General features: G+C 41.8%; 1 protein-coding gene across 2 annotated transcripts in view; it reads left to right on the top strand.

Annotated features, from left to right (window-relative positions):
* CCDC91 (coiled-coil domain containing 91) overlaps positions 1–16,776 on the top strand; it is a 487,635-nt gene that overhangs the window by 303,730 nt on the left and 167,129 nt on the right. For both annotated transcript variants that reach the window (XM_045554115.1, XM_045554112.1), the window contains one exon: positions 7,988–8,051. In XM_045554115.1, coding sequence (XP_045410071.1) covers positions 7,988–8,051 — 64 coding nt within the window. The remainder of the gene's footprint in view (positions 1–7,987; positions 8,052–16,776) is intronic.

Here is a 16,776-nt window from a genome sequence, read left to right as displayed (position 1 = left end):
GTGAGAGTTTGATCTCTTCTGTCCCTATTTGGACACCTTTGATTCTGCTCTCTTGTCTGATAGCTCTCGCAAGGACTTCCAATACTATGTTGAAAAGTAATGGGGACAGTGGGCAGCCTTGTCTGGTTCCAGTTCTGAGTGGGAATGCTTTCAATTTTTCCCCATTCAGTATGATGTTGGCTGTGGGTTTGTCATATACGGCTTGTATCATTTTTAGGTAGGTCCCATTTATGCCTATGTTGTTAAGTGTTTTTATCATAAAAGGGTGTTGAATTTTGTCAAATGCTTTTTCTGCATCTATTGAGAGAATCATATGGTCTTTATTTTTGCTTCTATTTACGTGGTTAATTACATCTACAGATTTTCGTATGTTGAACCACCCCTGCATCTCTGGGATGAAGCCTACTTGGTCGTGATGAATTATTTTTTTAATCAGCACTTGGATACGATTTGCTAGGATTTTATTGAGAATTTTTGCATCTACGTTCATGAGAGAAATTGGTCTGTAGTTTTCTTTTTTTGTTGCATCCTTTCCTGGTTTTGGTATCAATGTTATATTGGCTTGGTAGAATGTGTTGGGGAGAATTCCATCCTTCTCAATATTGAAGAATAGTTTATGTAGGATGGGCACCAGTTCATCTTTGTATGTATGGTAAAATTCAGGTGTGAACCCATCTGGACCAGGGCTTTTCTTTTTGGGAAGGTTTTTTATTGCTGTTTCAATTTCAGTTCTTGATATTGGTCTATTCAGGAATTCTATTTCTTCCTGATTGAGCTTGGGAAGGCTGCGTGTTTCTAAAAATTTGTCCATTTCCTCCTCATTTTCCAATTTGTGTGCATAAAGATTTTTGTAATATTCATAGATAATGTCATGTATCTCTGTGGCTTCGGTTGTGATTTCTCCTTTCATGTTCCTGATGGAAGTTATTAAAGATTTTTCTTTTCTGCTCTTGGTTAGTCTAGCCACTGGTGTGTCTATTTTGTTTATCTTTTCAAAGAACCAACTTTTTGTTTTATTAATTTCCCTTATAGTATTTTTGTTGTCTTTTTCATTTAATTCTGATTTGATCTTAACAATTTCTCGCCTTCTGCTGGGTTTGGGGTCAGTCTGTTCTTCTTTCTCCAGCTCTTTGAGTCTATTCATTAAGTTGTCTATTTGTAAGTTGTCTGTCTTTTTGAAATAGGCATTTATGGAAATGAATTTTCCTCTCAGGACTGCTTTAGCTGCATCCCATAGATTTTGATAAGTTGTGTCACCTTTGTCATTTAATTCAAAGAATGTTTTGATTTCTGACTTAATTTCTTCCTTTACAAAATTGTTATTCAGAAGAAGGTTGTTTAGCTTCCATGACTTTGAGTAGGAATGAGAGTTCCTGTTAGGGTTCATTATTACTTTTATTCCATTGTGATCTGAGAAGATGCAGGGTATGATTTCTATTTTTTTAATTTTTTTAAGACTTCCTTTATGACCTAGGATATGGTCAATCTTAGAGAATGTTCCATGAGCTGATGAGAAGAATGTATATTCAGTGGATTTCGGGTAGAATGTCCTGTAGATGTCAGTCAGGCCCATTTGTTCTAGCATTCTGTTTAAGTCTACTATGTCTTTGCTTATTTTCTGCTTGGAGGATCTGTCCTGTGCTGTCAGGGGGGTGTTAAAGTCTCCCACTATTAAAGTGTTGTTGTCTATCATTTGGTTTAGATCGAGTAGGATTTGCTTTATGAATCTGGGTGCACCTAGATTGGGTGCATATATATTAAGTATGGTTATGTCTTCTTGTTGAATTGTGCCTTTCACCAGTATGTAGTAACCGTCTTTGTCTTTTATTACTTTTGTTCGTTTAAAGACTAAGTTATTGGAAATTAAAACTGCCACACCAGCTTTCTTTTGGCTACCATTTGCTTGAAATATCAAGTTCCATCGTTTTATTTTCAGTCTAAATGCATCTGTGCCAGTTAAGTGAGTTTCCTGAAGGCAGCAGATACTTGGTTTGTGTTTTTTTATCCATTGGCCCAGTCTATGTCTCTTGAGTGGGGAGTTCAGGCCTTGACATTTAGTGAGAGAACTGATAATTGGGACAGATGTCTGTTTATCTTATTGGGTAGAACTTCTTTGCTATGTTTTCTCTCTTGAGCCATTGTGGTGGCTAGAATTTGATCTTTAGCTCTTGGGTGGTCTTACATTCGTGGGTCTTTGTTGTGATGATCCGTGTGTAACTCTCTTTTGAGTACTTCTTGGAGGGGTGGTCTTGTCTTGGTGAATTCCCTCAGTCCTTGTTTATCTGAGAATGTCTTAATTTCTCCTTCATATAGAAAGCTTAGCTTAGCTGGGTACAAGATTCTAGGCTGGGCATTATTCTGTTTCAGAAGAGTGAGAATGGGGCCCCAACTTCTTCTTGCTTGTAAAGTTTCAATTGAGAAATCTGGCGTAATTCTAATGGGTCTCCCTTTGTATGTTACTTGTTTCTTTCTCCTTACAGCTCGAAGAAGGGTCTCTTTAGTGGATATTTTGGTCAGTCTGACGACTACGTGCCGTGGTGTTTTCCTATTTGCTATGAATCTACCAGGGGTTCTTTGAGCTTCTTGAACCTGTATATCTAAAGTTTTAGCAAGGCCTGGGAAATTTTCTTCTATTATGTCTTCAAATAGTTTATCCAGCCCTTGCTTATTATCTTCTTCACCTTCAGGGATGCCTATAACTCTCACGTTAGGTTTCTTGACATAATCCCACATTTCTTGAAGACTCTGATCTTTTTTCTTATTTCTTTGCTTTATCTCTGTGACTGTATTATTTAATTGGAAAGAGTTATCTTCGATCTCTGAGATTCTGTCTTCTATTTGATCTACCCTGTTCTTGAGACTTTCCACTGTGTTTTGTAGCTCCCTGAATAAATCCCTCATTTCTAGGAGTTCAGTTTGGTTTTTCTTCAATATGTCTATTTCTTTAGTGAATTTTTCTTCCAAATCCTGGAATTTTTTTGCGGTTTCTTTGCGTTGGATATCAATTTTTTCTTGTATATTATTCAGCTTATTTATAACGCAAGACTGAAATTCTTCTGGTAACATGTTGGTATTCTGAAACTGGCTTGTTCCAATTGGAGGAGAGTTGGTATTTCTCTTTGGGGGCGAGGTTTCCGCTTGGTTTTTTGTGCTCCCTATATTTTTCCGCTGAGCCCTTCCCATATCGTTCTATCGTTGTATCTTTTCTCACAGCTTTAGTCTAGTTAACAGCACGTCTTGTACTCTGTTCTTAGGCTGTGAAACAGTCTAGGTATGTTGCTTCCTTTGTCTAGAGGGGGAGACTGTTGTGTGTTGTTTAGAGTTTTTTTGTATCTCAGTTGGGGGACTGCTTCTGATGGGTCCACCCCCAGAGGGTTGGCTTGACCTAAGACCAGTTTGGCAAGTTAAATCACCGTGTTGTGGACTTTCAGTTAGTAGGCAGGATTCACACTATTTGCAAGCAGAAAGCCTCTTCTCCCTCTCTTTTTCTTTCTTTTTTTTTTTCCCCGTGTCTTTTGGTTCTTCCTCTGGATGTGTGGTTTGTGTCTCTTTCTGTAGGAAAGACACTGGCTAGGCGGAGGAGGCAGTGCCCTCACTCACTCAGTGCCCCAGCTGCTGCAGCTCCCACGGGCAAAGGTCTACACTGTCCCAGTGTTCCCAAGGTCTGGGCTCCACACTCTTGCGTCTGGGGATGCACTCAGTGTTCACACCTGGGAAGGGGACCTGGAGAGGGTCTACGGATCAGGGGATGGAGCCTCCTGGGGAGCCGCCTGGCACCCTATGGCTCTGCAGCAGTTAGACCTTGGCCCGCACAATTGCTGCTGCCCACCCGCAGATCACTGGCACTGGGGGGCAATTTTCAGGCTCCGATAGGAATCAGAGCTCGGGGTCTGGAGCGCTCAGGAGTATACAGTAGCTCCTGGGCTGGAGGGCCACCGGAAAGGAGAAAAGAAAAAAAAAAAAAGAAAAAAAAAAGAGAGAGAAACAATATGAATAACAAGGAGAAGAAAGAGAAAACAAGAAAGAAAAGAGAAAGAAGGAAAGAAAGAGAGAAATTAAAAAAAAAAAATCTCGCTTTAATATTTCACGCTCGCGGCCCCTCGCCTCGGTGCAGGTCCGCGTCTGTCCCTTTAAGAGATAGGGCACCGGAAACCCGCCAGAGGCCAAGGTCCTTTCCGCTTAGCTGTGGGAACCAAGATGGCGACCGCGCGTCAGCCGGTTGGAGGCGCCGGGGGAGAGTGTTCAGAGCTTGGCAGGCGCCAGGGCCCACAGCAGCTCCCCGGCCGGAAAGCAGCCGTAGGGGCAGAAAAGAGCAAAAAAGTCCCGCTTTAATATTTCACGCTCGCGGCCCCTCGCCTCGGTGCAGGTCCGCGTCTGTCCCTTTAAGAGATAGGGCACCGCGGAGAGACCCGCCAGAGTCCAAGCTCCTTTCCGCTTATGTCACCTGTCCTCGGAGCTCCACGTCTCCCGCGGTGATTCTGCACCGATTTCAGCCAGATCCCTGACTGAGTGGATGTGGAGGTCAGTGGGGAGATCAAGCCGCTTTGCTGTGGGGCTGAGCCCGCCCCACTCGCCGGTGAGGCAGGTATGGCCGTCCCGCACTCCGCTGTCTGTTTTCGGTCCAGCACTCTCCAAACTATCTCGGTCTGATTTCCCACTCGCCTCTGTTTTTTCCTGTTCCCTGTGTCCCACGGTGATTCTCCGTGGGTTCACCCCACCCATCCTGTGGGGGAGCAATCCTCTAGCGTTGTGGCAGGTGGAGATCCACGCCTTCCTCTCTGGGAGCACAAATCCAGGAGGTCACCTCCACTCCGCCATCTTGCTATCCCTCTCTCTAGTAAATTTTGAAAAAAGAGCCCTGCCTTTTCATATTCCACTGGTCCTGAATATTATGTAACTGATGATTAGAATAAAACAGTGTTTCAGAGAATCTGAAATAGCTCAGTATTGTACTTGAAGTGGAAAGAGGGAGAGCTGGTGGTTGAGGTTGAACAGGTAGGCAGTGGCTTATGTTGAAAGCCTTGGTTGTCCTGCTAAGAATTTAAAATTTACCTGTATTTATTCTTCTCCTGAAAGATAATCATTGAGGAATTTGAGCAAGAAAGTAGCATGAAGAGATTTGTTGTTTAGATCACTCTGACATAATGGAGGTGATAGAGTGGAAATGTAACGAGTTTCCCACTTAAAATGAATGCCCTTTCATTGTCTGAATTTCATTTATTGGGTATAAAGTTTTGATCCACATTAAAATGCAAAGGTCTTTAAAAGGAATAACTGCTATAATTAACTTATATCTTGGGGTAAATTAAAATAGCATGACCTGCGAGCTCCTTTGCCAACAGAACTGGATATAGGAAAGAGAAGACAGAAAACCAGGGGGAAGAAGGTTCTGTGTACAGGTGAGGAGGCCATGGGGAAGCTTGGCTTTTCGGGGAAAGCTTAGCCATCTCTTCATTTTGCACAAGCTCAGCCTGACCCACATGGAAAGATTTTTTTCCCCCAAAATTGCCTTTTAGCATCTTCCCTGTCCATCCCTTTATTGCAGTGGTTCTCAAAGTGTGAGCCCCAGGAATCAGCATCCGTGTCACCTGGAACTTGTTAGAAATGCATTCTCTGCACACTAGTAGCACTGGAGCCCAGCAATGTGTTGTTACAGGCCCTCTGGGTGATCCTCAGGCAGCCAAGAACTATTGCCTCATTGTAAATTTCCTATGCCCTTGGAACTCAGACATTACAAGAAAAAAGGTAGAAATGCCCACTAGAATGAATAATCAAAAATGACCTTAATATCAAGAAAAAGTTCACTTTTGTTCTAAACATATTTTTACATGGATATGCATTCAGTGAGTGATCCAGGGCATAGATGGTTGCAAAATCTTCATAGGTGACAATGCCGTAGCCCCAGAATGACTTTAAAAGGGCATAAATTATTGCACGGGTGATGAATCATAGCTTCTGTAGTTAACAGTGGTATTTAGCAAAACAAAATAAAGATGATTCTTTCCTTCCTAAGCAAGCATAGTCGTTATATGGGAAGAATGTTTTATTTGTACCATCATCTTCCAAAGGATCATCTCTTCTGATAGAGCTGGAATTTTTCATTTCTCTGTGCCTTACGTTGCACCAGTAATATTGCGGCTATGATAACACATGTCCAGAAATCACATTCGTTTACATAGTCCACAATATTTGTGAAATGCACTCTGATTTGCTGCTGAAACCAGCATTTCTCAGATTCTTTCCATTGTCTTCCATGAGCAATCCAATATACATGGAAGATGAAAGAGTAAACAGTTTTGTGATAATCCAAATTTTTCCAATGGAATTTTAAACAGTTTGACAATTTGATCTTCCTAAAAAGTGATACAAAATAAATGCTTCTTAGCAAACAGTTGTCCAGCACATATTATAATTCTGTCTCATATTCTCACAGTGGATTGTTTTCTGAGTCTTTTAGTGGAATTCTTTCAAATTAGAGCTCAATGATCTTCTTTATGCTTTATCCAAGGTTTGAAATACATGAACCTGTCTCTACTTACTTGCACAATGGCCTCTATTATGGTGTCTTTTTCTTTAAATCCAAATATTATATTCAGCATTTTAGGAATTCTCTATCCCAAATACAGGCAATTAAATTGCCTATAAGGTATTCAGGGCCTCAGAAAATGAAATGAAATTGGAGCTTTGTACTTTGAAATGAGTTAAAAAATGTGTACCATTTGTCAATGCCAGTCTCTGTCAAATTGTCCTCATTATCTTCTGGTCTTGCTGCTAACAGATGAAATAATCCAACACAGACTTCTCTAACTTCTCTTCCTAGGAGAAGTCTGGTCTTTTTCAGCAACTGGGAATCAAATTCTTGACCTTGAAAATGGGAGAAAGAACAGAATGTGTCCTGGTGCCACGATAAACTAGATGAAACTTGAAAACATCCCCCAGGTTAAGCAAGGGCAGACGTGGGCATCTGTGTTCTTTTCCATCAACATTCAGGGCTACCTGAGAGCTGATATCCAGGGACTTTAGAACTAGAGAACGTTGAGTCTGGAACTTTGCAAAACCTGCAGATCGCTGCCCAGGATGGGCTCAGATGCAAGGTTCTCATCAATGGCCTGGCCTGACTTTGACACCATGAGTCTGAGTTGAGACCAGAGCAAAAGTGGTCTTTTCAATGAACGTTCAGCCCAACCTCTTAGTTTGGAAGACGAGGGTTAATTCTCAGCCTGTAACTTGCAAAGGAAGGCAGGAGATAGGGACTGGGGTGCAGGCTTTGTGTGGGCAGGGTCAAGTGCAGGGCTCTGAAAGCCCAGACTAGAGTGGCGGAGAGAAAATGAGTGAAGAGGGTGGAGCAAAGGAAACTCCAGACTCTCTTGTCTGTGTCAACAACCGGTGAATGAGGGGTGGAGGGATGATCCAAGCTTCTTCCCTCGGCAGGACGCTCCTCCAGCCCTTCAGACTTGAGAAATGTTCCCATTTCCTTTCCCCTCGGCTTCCAGTGACAATGTTTCCATGTGGCAACACCCTAATGCATGGGATTATTTCAGGGACAGAGCAAGGGTGCACCAGACAGACACGAGCCAGGAGGTGTCATGATACCATCTCTTATAGAACACACTCCAACAAGCAACCAAAAAAAGAATTTGAGTTCATTCATATCTTTACTCATTCTCTCAGGAAACAGTCAAAGATGGGCCTGGGGTAGGGAGAGTACATTTTTATGCCATAAAAAACAGCAAAACATTGTACAAATTCGTTCTCCCCCATCTTCACCACTTTTCCTAACTCTCTAACATCTTCTAAAACTTTCCCTTATTTTCAGTGCCCACCCTCAATTCCTGTTCTCTTTCCAATGTAAATCTTCTAGCTTCTCTGGCTTCTCCAGGTCGCCGCCAGCTGTTTACTTACACCACACTTCATAATAAGGTCTAGGTGAATGTGTGAGTCTGGCCGGGGAGGACATTTTAATTTATTTTCTGTCTTCTCCCACCAGAGTGTAAACTCCTTGAGATCAGGGACTTCACTCTTCATCTGCCCAGAGCAATACGTGGCACGCAGTGAGTACTCAAGGACTACTGAATGAATGAATGAATGTACTAACATCATGCATCTCCACTCCCCAAGGGCTCATTACGTTGTTCTCAGCCACACTTACCAACCCTACACTGGGTTTTTTGCTATGTTGCATATTAAAAGGCACAGTATCGAATACTGAGAGAAATGTCTGTTTCCTTCTGTCCCCATTGAAGTACTTGTTCTGTGCCCTGTAGTGAGACAAATATCTTTGCAAATTCAGTTTCTCCATCTATTATTGAGAGCAATAACACACCTATGAGACCATATAAGGCCCAACATAGAGAACTTTGAGTTTTTCACAGTAAAGATCAAGTGACATTGTCATTGCTGTCTCACTGCTTTTACTATTAATAGAGATAATCTAAGAGTGATGACTTGAGTCTTCAAAACTAATAGTCAACCTTAAAACTTCTTCCTGTTACCTAGAAATACTTCCAAGGAAAGCTTTTATCAGATGGTTTTACTTCATTACCAGAAGGCCTCTCTCCTCTATATACAATGTGAATAAAAGAGTAAACTAACTTATAAAGTATTTTATCACCTGGGCTAAATAAGGGATAGGAAAATGTACTCATAGCCAAACTGAACTCAAAGGAAGGCATATATCTGGGCACCATCTCCAAGGAAAGCATCTTTTTTAAATACACATTTTTATGCATCTCAACAACAGAAAAAAATCAACGTTCTTCGATATATTTTCCCCTCTGCCCAATAGCTAGAAAATGTCTAAGGGGAGAGTGTCTTCCCTAAAAACAATAAACTATTTTCTTTTAGCTCTCTGCCCTCAGTGAAAATAAGACAACCTCAGAGATTTGAGTTTCTGTTGCCTCAGCAGTTACGGACAGTAAGCTGAATAGCAACGGACTTTTCACCAACGGAAGCGATCTGGTGATCAGTGCTTCATTGCCCCACCGGAAATTTGTTTTGGGAAACTAAAATCAATGGGAAATCCTTAACGTGGGAAGGCTCTGAGGTTTAGCAGCTTAGATAGTAGAGCTGGTAATATGCTAACAAAGGTCACTGAAGAAAACCATACATCAGGGAGCAGATTTATTATAATCACATTAGGAACTCTCTAACAATCGTAGAGGTAGAATGGCTCCATCCAAGTTCCATAGAAATTATGAAAATTCTCAAAACATTTGTCAGAGGAGCAGGAGGCATTCTCGATGCCAGACATTCCTGGTCATTCCATCAGAAAGTGGAGTGGTCTGGGGCCTTTGATGGAGAAAGATCAGAGATTATCAGAACATTTGACTCAGTTCACCTCAGCAGGGAGAGTCCCTAAGAACACTTCATACTCTCCTATGGCCGTTACCTCTTTAAATGTCCTATCAACTCTGTCCTCTCTCCATGATCAACTCAGAGATGTTAGCAGGAAGAAAATAGCATCTGACCGTAAAACAGTTGAGGATTTCTGTCCTATACTGTCGGAAGACTGATTCATGGGTGGTTACGTTTTTAGCGTCTTACTGTGGTAGGCTTGTGCTGCAGATTGTGCGCTTCGCAGGCTGATGAGTGAGAAACGTCTCATCAGACAGGCGATGGCGAGTCTACTTGCAACTCGTCCCTGCTGTCACACAGTTACTGAACATAGAGCATATGGTACAGCGCGTGAGTCACGGAGTCAGTGCCTACTTTTCATTCCTGACGCCACTGGTTACTAGTTGTCTGTTTCCTGGGCAAATTACTAACCCTCTCTGTACGTTTTAGTTTGCTCAACTGTAAAATGGAAGTAACAAAAACAACAGCAAACAGTTTATGGTGGTTTACTAGGTGCCAAGCCTTATTCTAATGTTTTGCCTTCATTAACTAATGTAATGCTTTCAACAGCCCTATGGGGTTGGCACTCCTGAGTCCTTTTCTCTCTGCTACCTTGAGTCCCTAGAAACAATAAACATGGTGGGTGATGATGTGCTTTATGGATGCCATTGAATCCTCACAGCAATCTCACGAGGAAGCTGCTCTCTTATTTTACCCATTTGACACTTGAGACAACTGAGGCACAGAAAGGTGAAGTAACTTGCCCAAAGACAGTAAGTCGTGGTGTTGAGACTTATAGGCAGACTGTAAATGCCATGTCCTTTCATACGATGCATCACACCGTAGTTTCTTCCGTGTGTTAAAAGGGGATAAAAGCCACTCGAATCACATGTTTGTGAATGGGAGGCATTTACAAAGCACGACTGAAGAGCTGCCTTCAATGCTTTGCTTCAAAATAAACAGACCTGATAGACACAATCAAAATCTCTGGCTTTAATTTTGTTGTTGTTTTTTTTTTTTTCCCCTTGGTACTGGATTTTATGATGAAGTTTCCATGAGAAAAGGGATCCTGTGGTCTTGTAAAATAATCAACAAAAAGAATGTAGGAAAGGGTACTGGTAAGCCATATGAGGAAATTGCTAACAAGATGTTTGTCTCTCTCTCCACTGACATAAATTCCCCAAAACGTCCTGTTTCACAATCTACAAGATGGCAGTAAATTACCCCTAGAGGGCGCCAAAGGGATCGGTGCGCTTTTTTATTTTTTTTTTTATTTTTAATCTCTGTTTTTGTAGATGTGGCATGGACTCCCTGCCTCTCTGAGGGTTTCTGGATGGTCCTTAAAAAGCCCCTCAGGGCCTTCCTCTGGTTTGGAGTGTGGGCCAGGGTCACCCAGAAAGCTAAATGCAGCCGCTGGGTGATAAAAGGCCTGCGGTAAACTGACTTCCAGCTAACCGCAGGGCGGCAGAGAGCGTCTAATGCAACCACAAAGTGGTTTGCTGGCACAGAACTTTCCCAACACTTGGAACGAGATACCGGGGGATGTTGTTTAGTCTCCATCTTGGAAATCTTTCTCTTAGCAAGAGGAAAATGCTGATATCCATCAGTCTGAGACTACTCGGGCACAGCCTTGTGTGGAAGCGAGGGGACGAGCACACTGCCTGTGGGCTCTCCCGACCCCAAATCCGATGATCTTAGAGGAGATGCTTAATGACAAAACAGACCTGCGTAGATATGCTAGTCGAGACTGACACACTGTAGCAGAATATCAGAGCTCTTTGTAATATGACAGATTTGTTCTGTCATATTACAAAGAGAAATGAAATGTTAATGCAGAATAATAAGTTCTCGGTGAATTTCAGGTTTGCACGCAAGGCTTGAGAGGCACGCTGTCAGCTTGACGTGCACTCCTTCTAACCGGTGTCCTCTGTCAAGGTCACTCTATGGAGCTTGCGGCTGCTTTGAGGACCCTGTTCTGAAGAAATTGAGATTGACAGCATTAAGACCTTGAGTTTTGTTTTTTTTTTTTTCTTTAAAATATAACCACTGCTTATTCTTCAGCACTGCCTTTGAGCTAGAAATTGATGTACTTAATGGCTGGTATTGGCTGATGGGACTAAATTACATGAAAGAATGGCTTTCATCATATTGCTCAATTTAGGGATTTCTTTCATTTCAAAGGCAAGGTTAATTGCCTCTAGAAAATGTTAAGCAATTATCCACTAATAATAGCAGGGAAGACACTCCTGAAGCAGCCAGTTCAAGTCAGGGGTGGGATGTGGTGGGAGTAGAAGCTTTTCAATTTGAACTAATGCTGAAAAATGAAAACTATGTTAAGCTTTTAAAGACTTTAATGGAGAGTGACCAGGCTGTCACTTTAGCCCTTCAGTGGCCTTGGCCATCAGTCCATGCCATTATTTTTGAGGTCTTAGGGTGAAGGATGCATATTCCATATGATCACTGCCATGTCCTCCTCCTCTAACCACTTATGACCCAGAGTATATTGGCCCCACTCTCTGACAATCAGCGGGCTATAGTAGAGATGTGAGCTCCACATGAAAGGTGGAGAAGACTCTAGCCTGGGGCTTTTAAATTACACCCAGGAATTTTCTGCGTTGTTCAGTATTACAGTTTGGCATCATGATTTGGGAGAGTGGGGACTGAGTGGTACTATCCAAAAGCCTGGGCCCGGCCCAGACACAACACACTGTCGCGTCTCCCCACTCTCATGTCCAATTTCAAGCCGCTGAAGGATCATACATAGAAATCTCTGCCATTTGCTCAGCTCAAGGTCCTATGGCAAGTGGATGCAGAAAGCTGAGCAATCAACATTCTCTGTTCTTTCTTTGATTCCTTCAGTGGAAGAAGTAAGGCTGTACTTGGTGTGGCATAACTTGTTAATGCATGCAAGCCTTCCCTCTTCCACTGCCAAGGACACATGGTTTTCATGCAGCCCTGGTATTCCTTAGCAGCCACAAGAAATGGCTGGTCAGTAGCCACCTTGAGATGCTTTGAGGAGTGAGCCCGCCCTGATGCCCAAGGGAGGTCACCAAGATGCTTCTGTTTCCCAGTGCAGAATGACATATGGATACCCCCTAGCACTGTGCCTCCACATGGGTGACACCCTTCTAAACACAGTGCTAGCAGGAGACTGACGACTGCTAAGATAAAAGCCCCTAGACACATGCGTGCATTTCAATTTCTTTCTCCCCCAAAAAAGCAATTCTCTGATTTCATGGGCTAACCATAGGGTGATCTTAGAATCCCTAAATCATAGCTCTTTAAAATCTCAGTATTAATCTTGCACGTGCTTAGGCCTGAATAAGACAGAGTTTACAGGTAATTGATCTTTAAATCGAAGCTCAGACTTTTGAGGATTCTGCAAGGGAGAGAATCATTATTTGCTGTTATAAGTTTTGAGATTTTTGGATTCTTGTTTCCAATAGCTAGCAGCCACCGTCATAATGTAGTGCCTATTTTTTTTTTTTTTAACAGCTTAGGAACTACTGTTAAGGCCTATTTTGTTTTGTTTTGTTTTTCTGTTAATGATGGCTAGTGAATCTTTATTCAAAACCAATAATCTTCGGTAAAAGATGATGGGAAGATTATTAATGCAATGGCTATTCTGAAGAATTCATTTACAAAGAAGAATTCCAAGTATCATTTAATTTCAAAGATAAAAATGTGTCAATTTTGTAGGTCAAGTCTTTCTAGCAAGCCTCTAGTTAGGAAGAAAAATTCAAAATTAAAAATTGATACTCTGAATGTACCAGATAGTATGACTTTCTGCCCTCTTAATAGCCTGACTGTTTTGGGTTTTTTCTGATAATATTTCTTTGCTTCAGGCACTCTGGGTTAGAGGAGATGGTATGGGGATCGTTGTTTTCCTAAATCAATATTTGCCAGTACTCATAAAACATCTGAGAAGCGTATGGTCATTTATATAGTCCCTTCTTCGGCTAGGTTGACTTCCTTCTTAATTTAAACTATCACCTATCATTCTTCTATGTTTTCAATTAAGCTTTTGTGTGATTGTCAGGTAAATCATCAGAAAAGGCACCTGGAACTTCTGCACTTCCAGCTCAACTCAATTTCAAGTGATCTACCTTAAAGGAATGTTATGAACCGTATAATAGATGTGGCTGTCTCTCAAACTTTGTTACAGCAGCTGGCACAACAAACCGTCATTAATGCAAATGCCTATTCACTAAGCTCTATGCCAAAGAGTGGGATGTATACAGCGAGATCCACCAGCTGTTAAGGCCTATTTTGAACATTGGAAATAAGGGAAATAAGAATATGTCTTGCAACAGATCTGCTAGCAAACACACAAGGAAATAAAACACATTCTTTAGCGAGAGAAAGAAATTAGTTAAATTCACTTTATAGAAAGCATACAATCTATACAGACGTGTTTTCCTTCTTTATCTTCTGTGAAGTTCCAAGGATATTCTGTCAAGTAACTAGACTAAGCTCAGTTTCCAACCATTGTCCTTTCAAAAAAACATGTTTTAGTTTTTTTTTCACAACTTTGGGCTTACCTGTGCCTGTTTATTCCCAGTTGTGAAATGTCGCTGAAATGTTAAATATTACACCTGGAAAGAATAGTTAGAAAATTGTAGTCCCATTCTCTCATTTTATACATGAGGAACCAGAGACTTAGAGAAGTGAAGTAACTTTCCTAAGGTCACAAAGCTAGTTAATGGCAAAACTGGGATGAAAATCCAGACGTCCCGACGCCTAGTCCAAAAGGTAGGATCCAGATGTTACACGTGACATGAGATCTTTCCTGATATGTGACCCACTGCTGTAGGACTCCAGGAAGCGAGAACTAAATGCAGCCACAAAGAAAAGGAAAAGGGCAGGAAAAGAGGAAGCTTTGAGATCTCTGAGGCCATCTCTCTTTACTTCCTCTAAATATTGGCTCTTTAGGACAAAGATCCATTATTCTACCTAAGAAATGGCCCTGACACTTCAGATATTGAGCTAGGAGCTTTCTTATATCCATCCATATGAGAAGCCATGGAAGTTTTATTACAGTTAAACCTAATGAAGGTAGATACTAATCCTTAAGTAAAACCATTTTTTTAAAAAGGCAAGTTTCTTTAAGCTTTTAAGCTTTGCAATATAGACTTAGCCCGTGCTTATAAATTAATACAGGTCTGATGACTACATTCATTCATTTCCTCATCAACTCATCCCATTAATATTTATTGAGTGCCTAGTGCATGTCAGGAGATGATGTGGTGAACAGGACAGACACAGCCCTGGCTCTCTGAGAACTTACTATTTAGTGAGTGTGACAGACATTGAACAAGTATTTACGATAATTATGGGGGAACATACCACAGAGCTGCATCAGGAATCAAATCCCTGGATTGACATTCTAGCTCAGTGGTCCTTGGGGAGGCTATCTTGGGAAGTGGTGGAGCGTTTGGGTTGTTATGGGCCGGGGAAACACTACCGGGCTCTAGGTAACAGGAAGCAGGGGTGCCAGTCGGGCTGTACTACGCCACCCACCACCCACACTGCAATACAGGAATTGCCCCACATCCCTCATGGCTTTTGAGTCCTTGCTGGGCATTCACCAAGGTGAACGCTCTCTTTATAATTACCTGAGCCTAGACTCTAACTCTGTTTTACAAATCTACATGCAGTATCTTTTTCACAACTTTGATATATACTGAATGTTCAAGGAATGCATCTAACGTGAAAGACCTTATTTTGTTTTGTTTAAAACTTAGGAACACAGTTCACAGTTCTGTAAAAGCATGTCACCAGTAGCAATGCTGCCAATAAAATGCACAACATAACACTGAAATTTTTATTAGGCTACATTTAGAGCTCTCCCAGCCATGAACATTGAGGCTACAGGTGCCATGAAATACATTTTAAAATGTAAACTACTTTCCTTTTTTACTTCATGAATAAAGGTAGGTTCTTTTATCTGTGGATTTCATTTCTGGTTTATTTGTGAACGAAAGTGAACAGCTATCAACGCCAGGTAGAGAACTGTACCTGCCCTCCTCTCTGAATGCCTTTCATGGTATTTCTCAACTCACAGCTTCTACCTGCTAAATGATGACTTTTTTTAGATAGAGCAGAGGTGCTTCCAGATCTTCTCTTCTCCTGTTTTAGTGACCCTGGCTTGGGAAGATGACAGATTGAAGAGAAAACCAGAAACTCGAAGGGGTGTACACAGTGTGACTGCCCAGTGCTATGTCATCTTCAGGCTGCACCATCCAGAAAGCACGTGTCAACCTAGATTTGGGATAGCTACATGAATGTACTAAGACAGGACTTTTGTGACTAGTGTAAAAAAAGATATACAGTGGAGCTAGCACCACAAGAAAGAGCCCACGAGGCCAGATGGTGGCAGTGAACACCAGGAGACCCAGCAGGGTGGGCAGGGGAAGCCTTTCCTCCAGCTCTACCTGCTATTCCATTCCTCCAGCTGAAGCAATGCAGGGTAGTCTGAATTGACGATGGATGTAAGTACTGGATTGTGGCTCAGCGATGCTCAGGGGACCTCAGTGTCTCTCAGAAGCCCACCTGGAAGTTCAGCACCCACGGGTCTCCTGATGCTCACAGGCATCTTTCTGATGACCTCTTATTTCCTAACTTTCTGAGAAACGACAGTGTAGCAATGCTGGACAGCTGGTACACAACCAACTTCCTAGCAGATGGAGAGAGATAGCAAACCTTTGGTGACTTAATTTTATTCTTTTTGCTCTGAAAATTCAGCCATTTGATAAGTTAGAGTGGAACCCTTACCTGCACTTGAGTACAGGGAAGACTTGGCTTCCACACAAATTAACTGAGCTCCTGATGGCTTGTTTGTCAAAGCCACTGTGCTGCTTTCTAAAAAAAAAAAAAAAGCCTGATTGAAGAATTTAACTTGTTGTGGAAGAGCTTGATTTTTGTCTTTTTTTTTTTTTTTTAATTTGCAACCTTGACTCTCCAGAACGGAAGGCCCTTTTGGTCACAGAGTTGGAGTTTGTGATTAGAACATCCTTCGAATAATGTTAGTGGGTTTCCTATTGCTGCCGTGAGAGTAAATCTGTAGCATGACAATGTGCATCAGTTGGGATTTTTGACTTTTGGGATGTAGCCCCTGTGTGTGAGGTCAGCTATCCTGGTAGCTGGGATGAGATGACCAACTTGTTTTTCCAAGGCCTGCAAATTGTCTCAAATGGCAACTAATTTTATTCAAAATGGACTTAATCCAAATTTGAACCAGGGACTGAGAAGAGCAAGGCTCCATATCCCATTACAAGAGCTATCCAGATTCTCCATATTACCGTATATTAAATCCTTATAATAAGCTGCTTTGTGAGTCTTGGTGCTGGTTCAGTATTTTCATTGCAGTGATTACCGTATGGTCTGTTGGCCAGCTGAAGCTGGAGTACTCTTTCTCTTGATACATTTCCATAACATCTCTCA

The sequence above is a fragment of the Lemur catta genome, chromosome 6 (assembly GCF_020740605.2).
Source record: "Lemur catta isolate mLemCat1 chromosome 6, mLemCat1.pri, whole genome shotgun sequence".
In the NCBI taxonomy this organism is placed as follows: Eukaryota; Metazoa; Chordata; class Mammalia; order Primates; family Lemuridae; genus Lemur; species Lemur catta.
The sequence above is the reverse complement of the archived record's forward strand: the minus strand, read 5'-3'. Positions and strand labels throughout refer to the sequence as shown.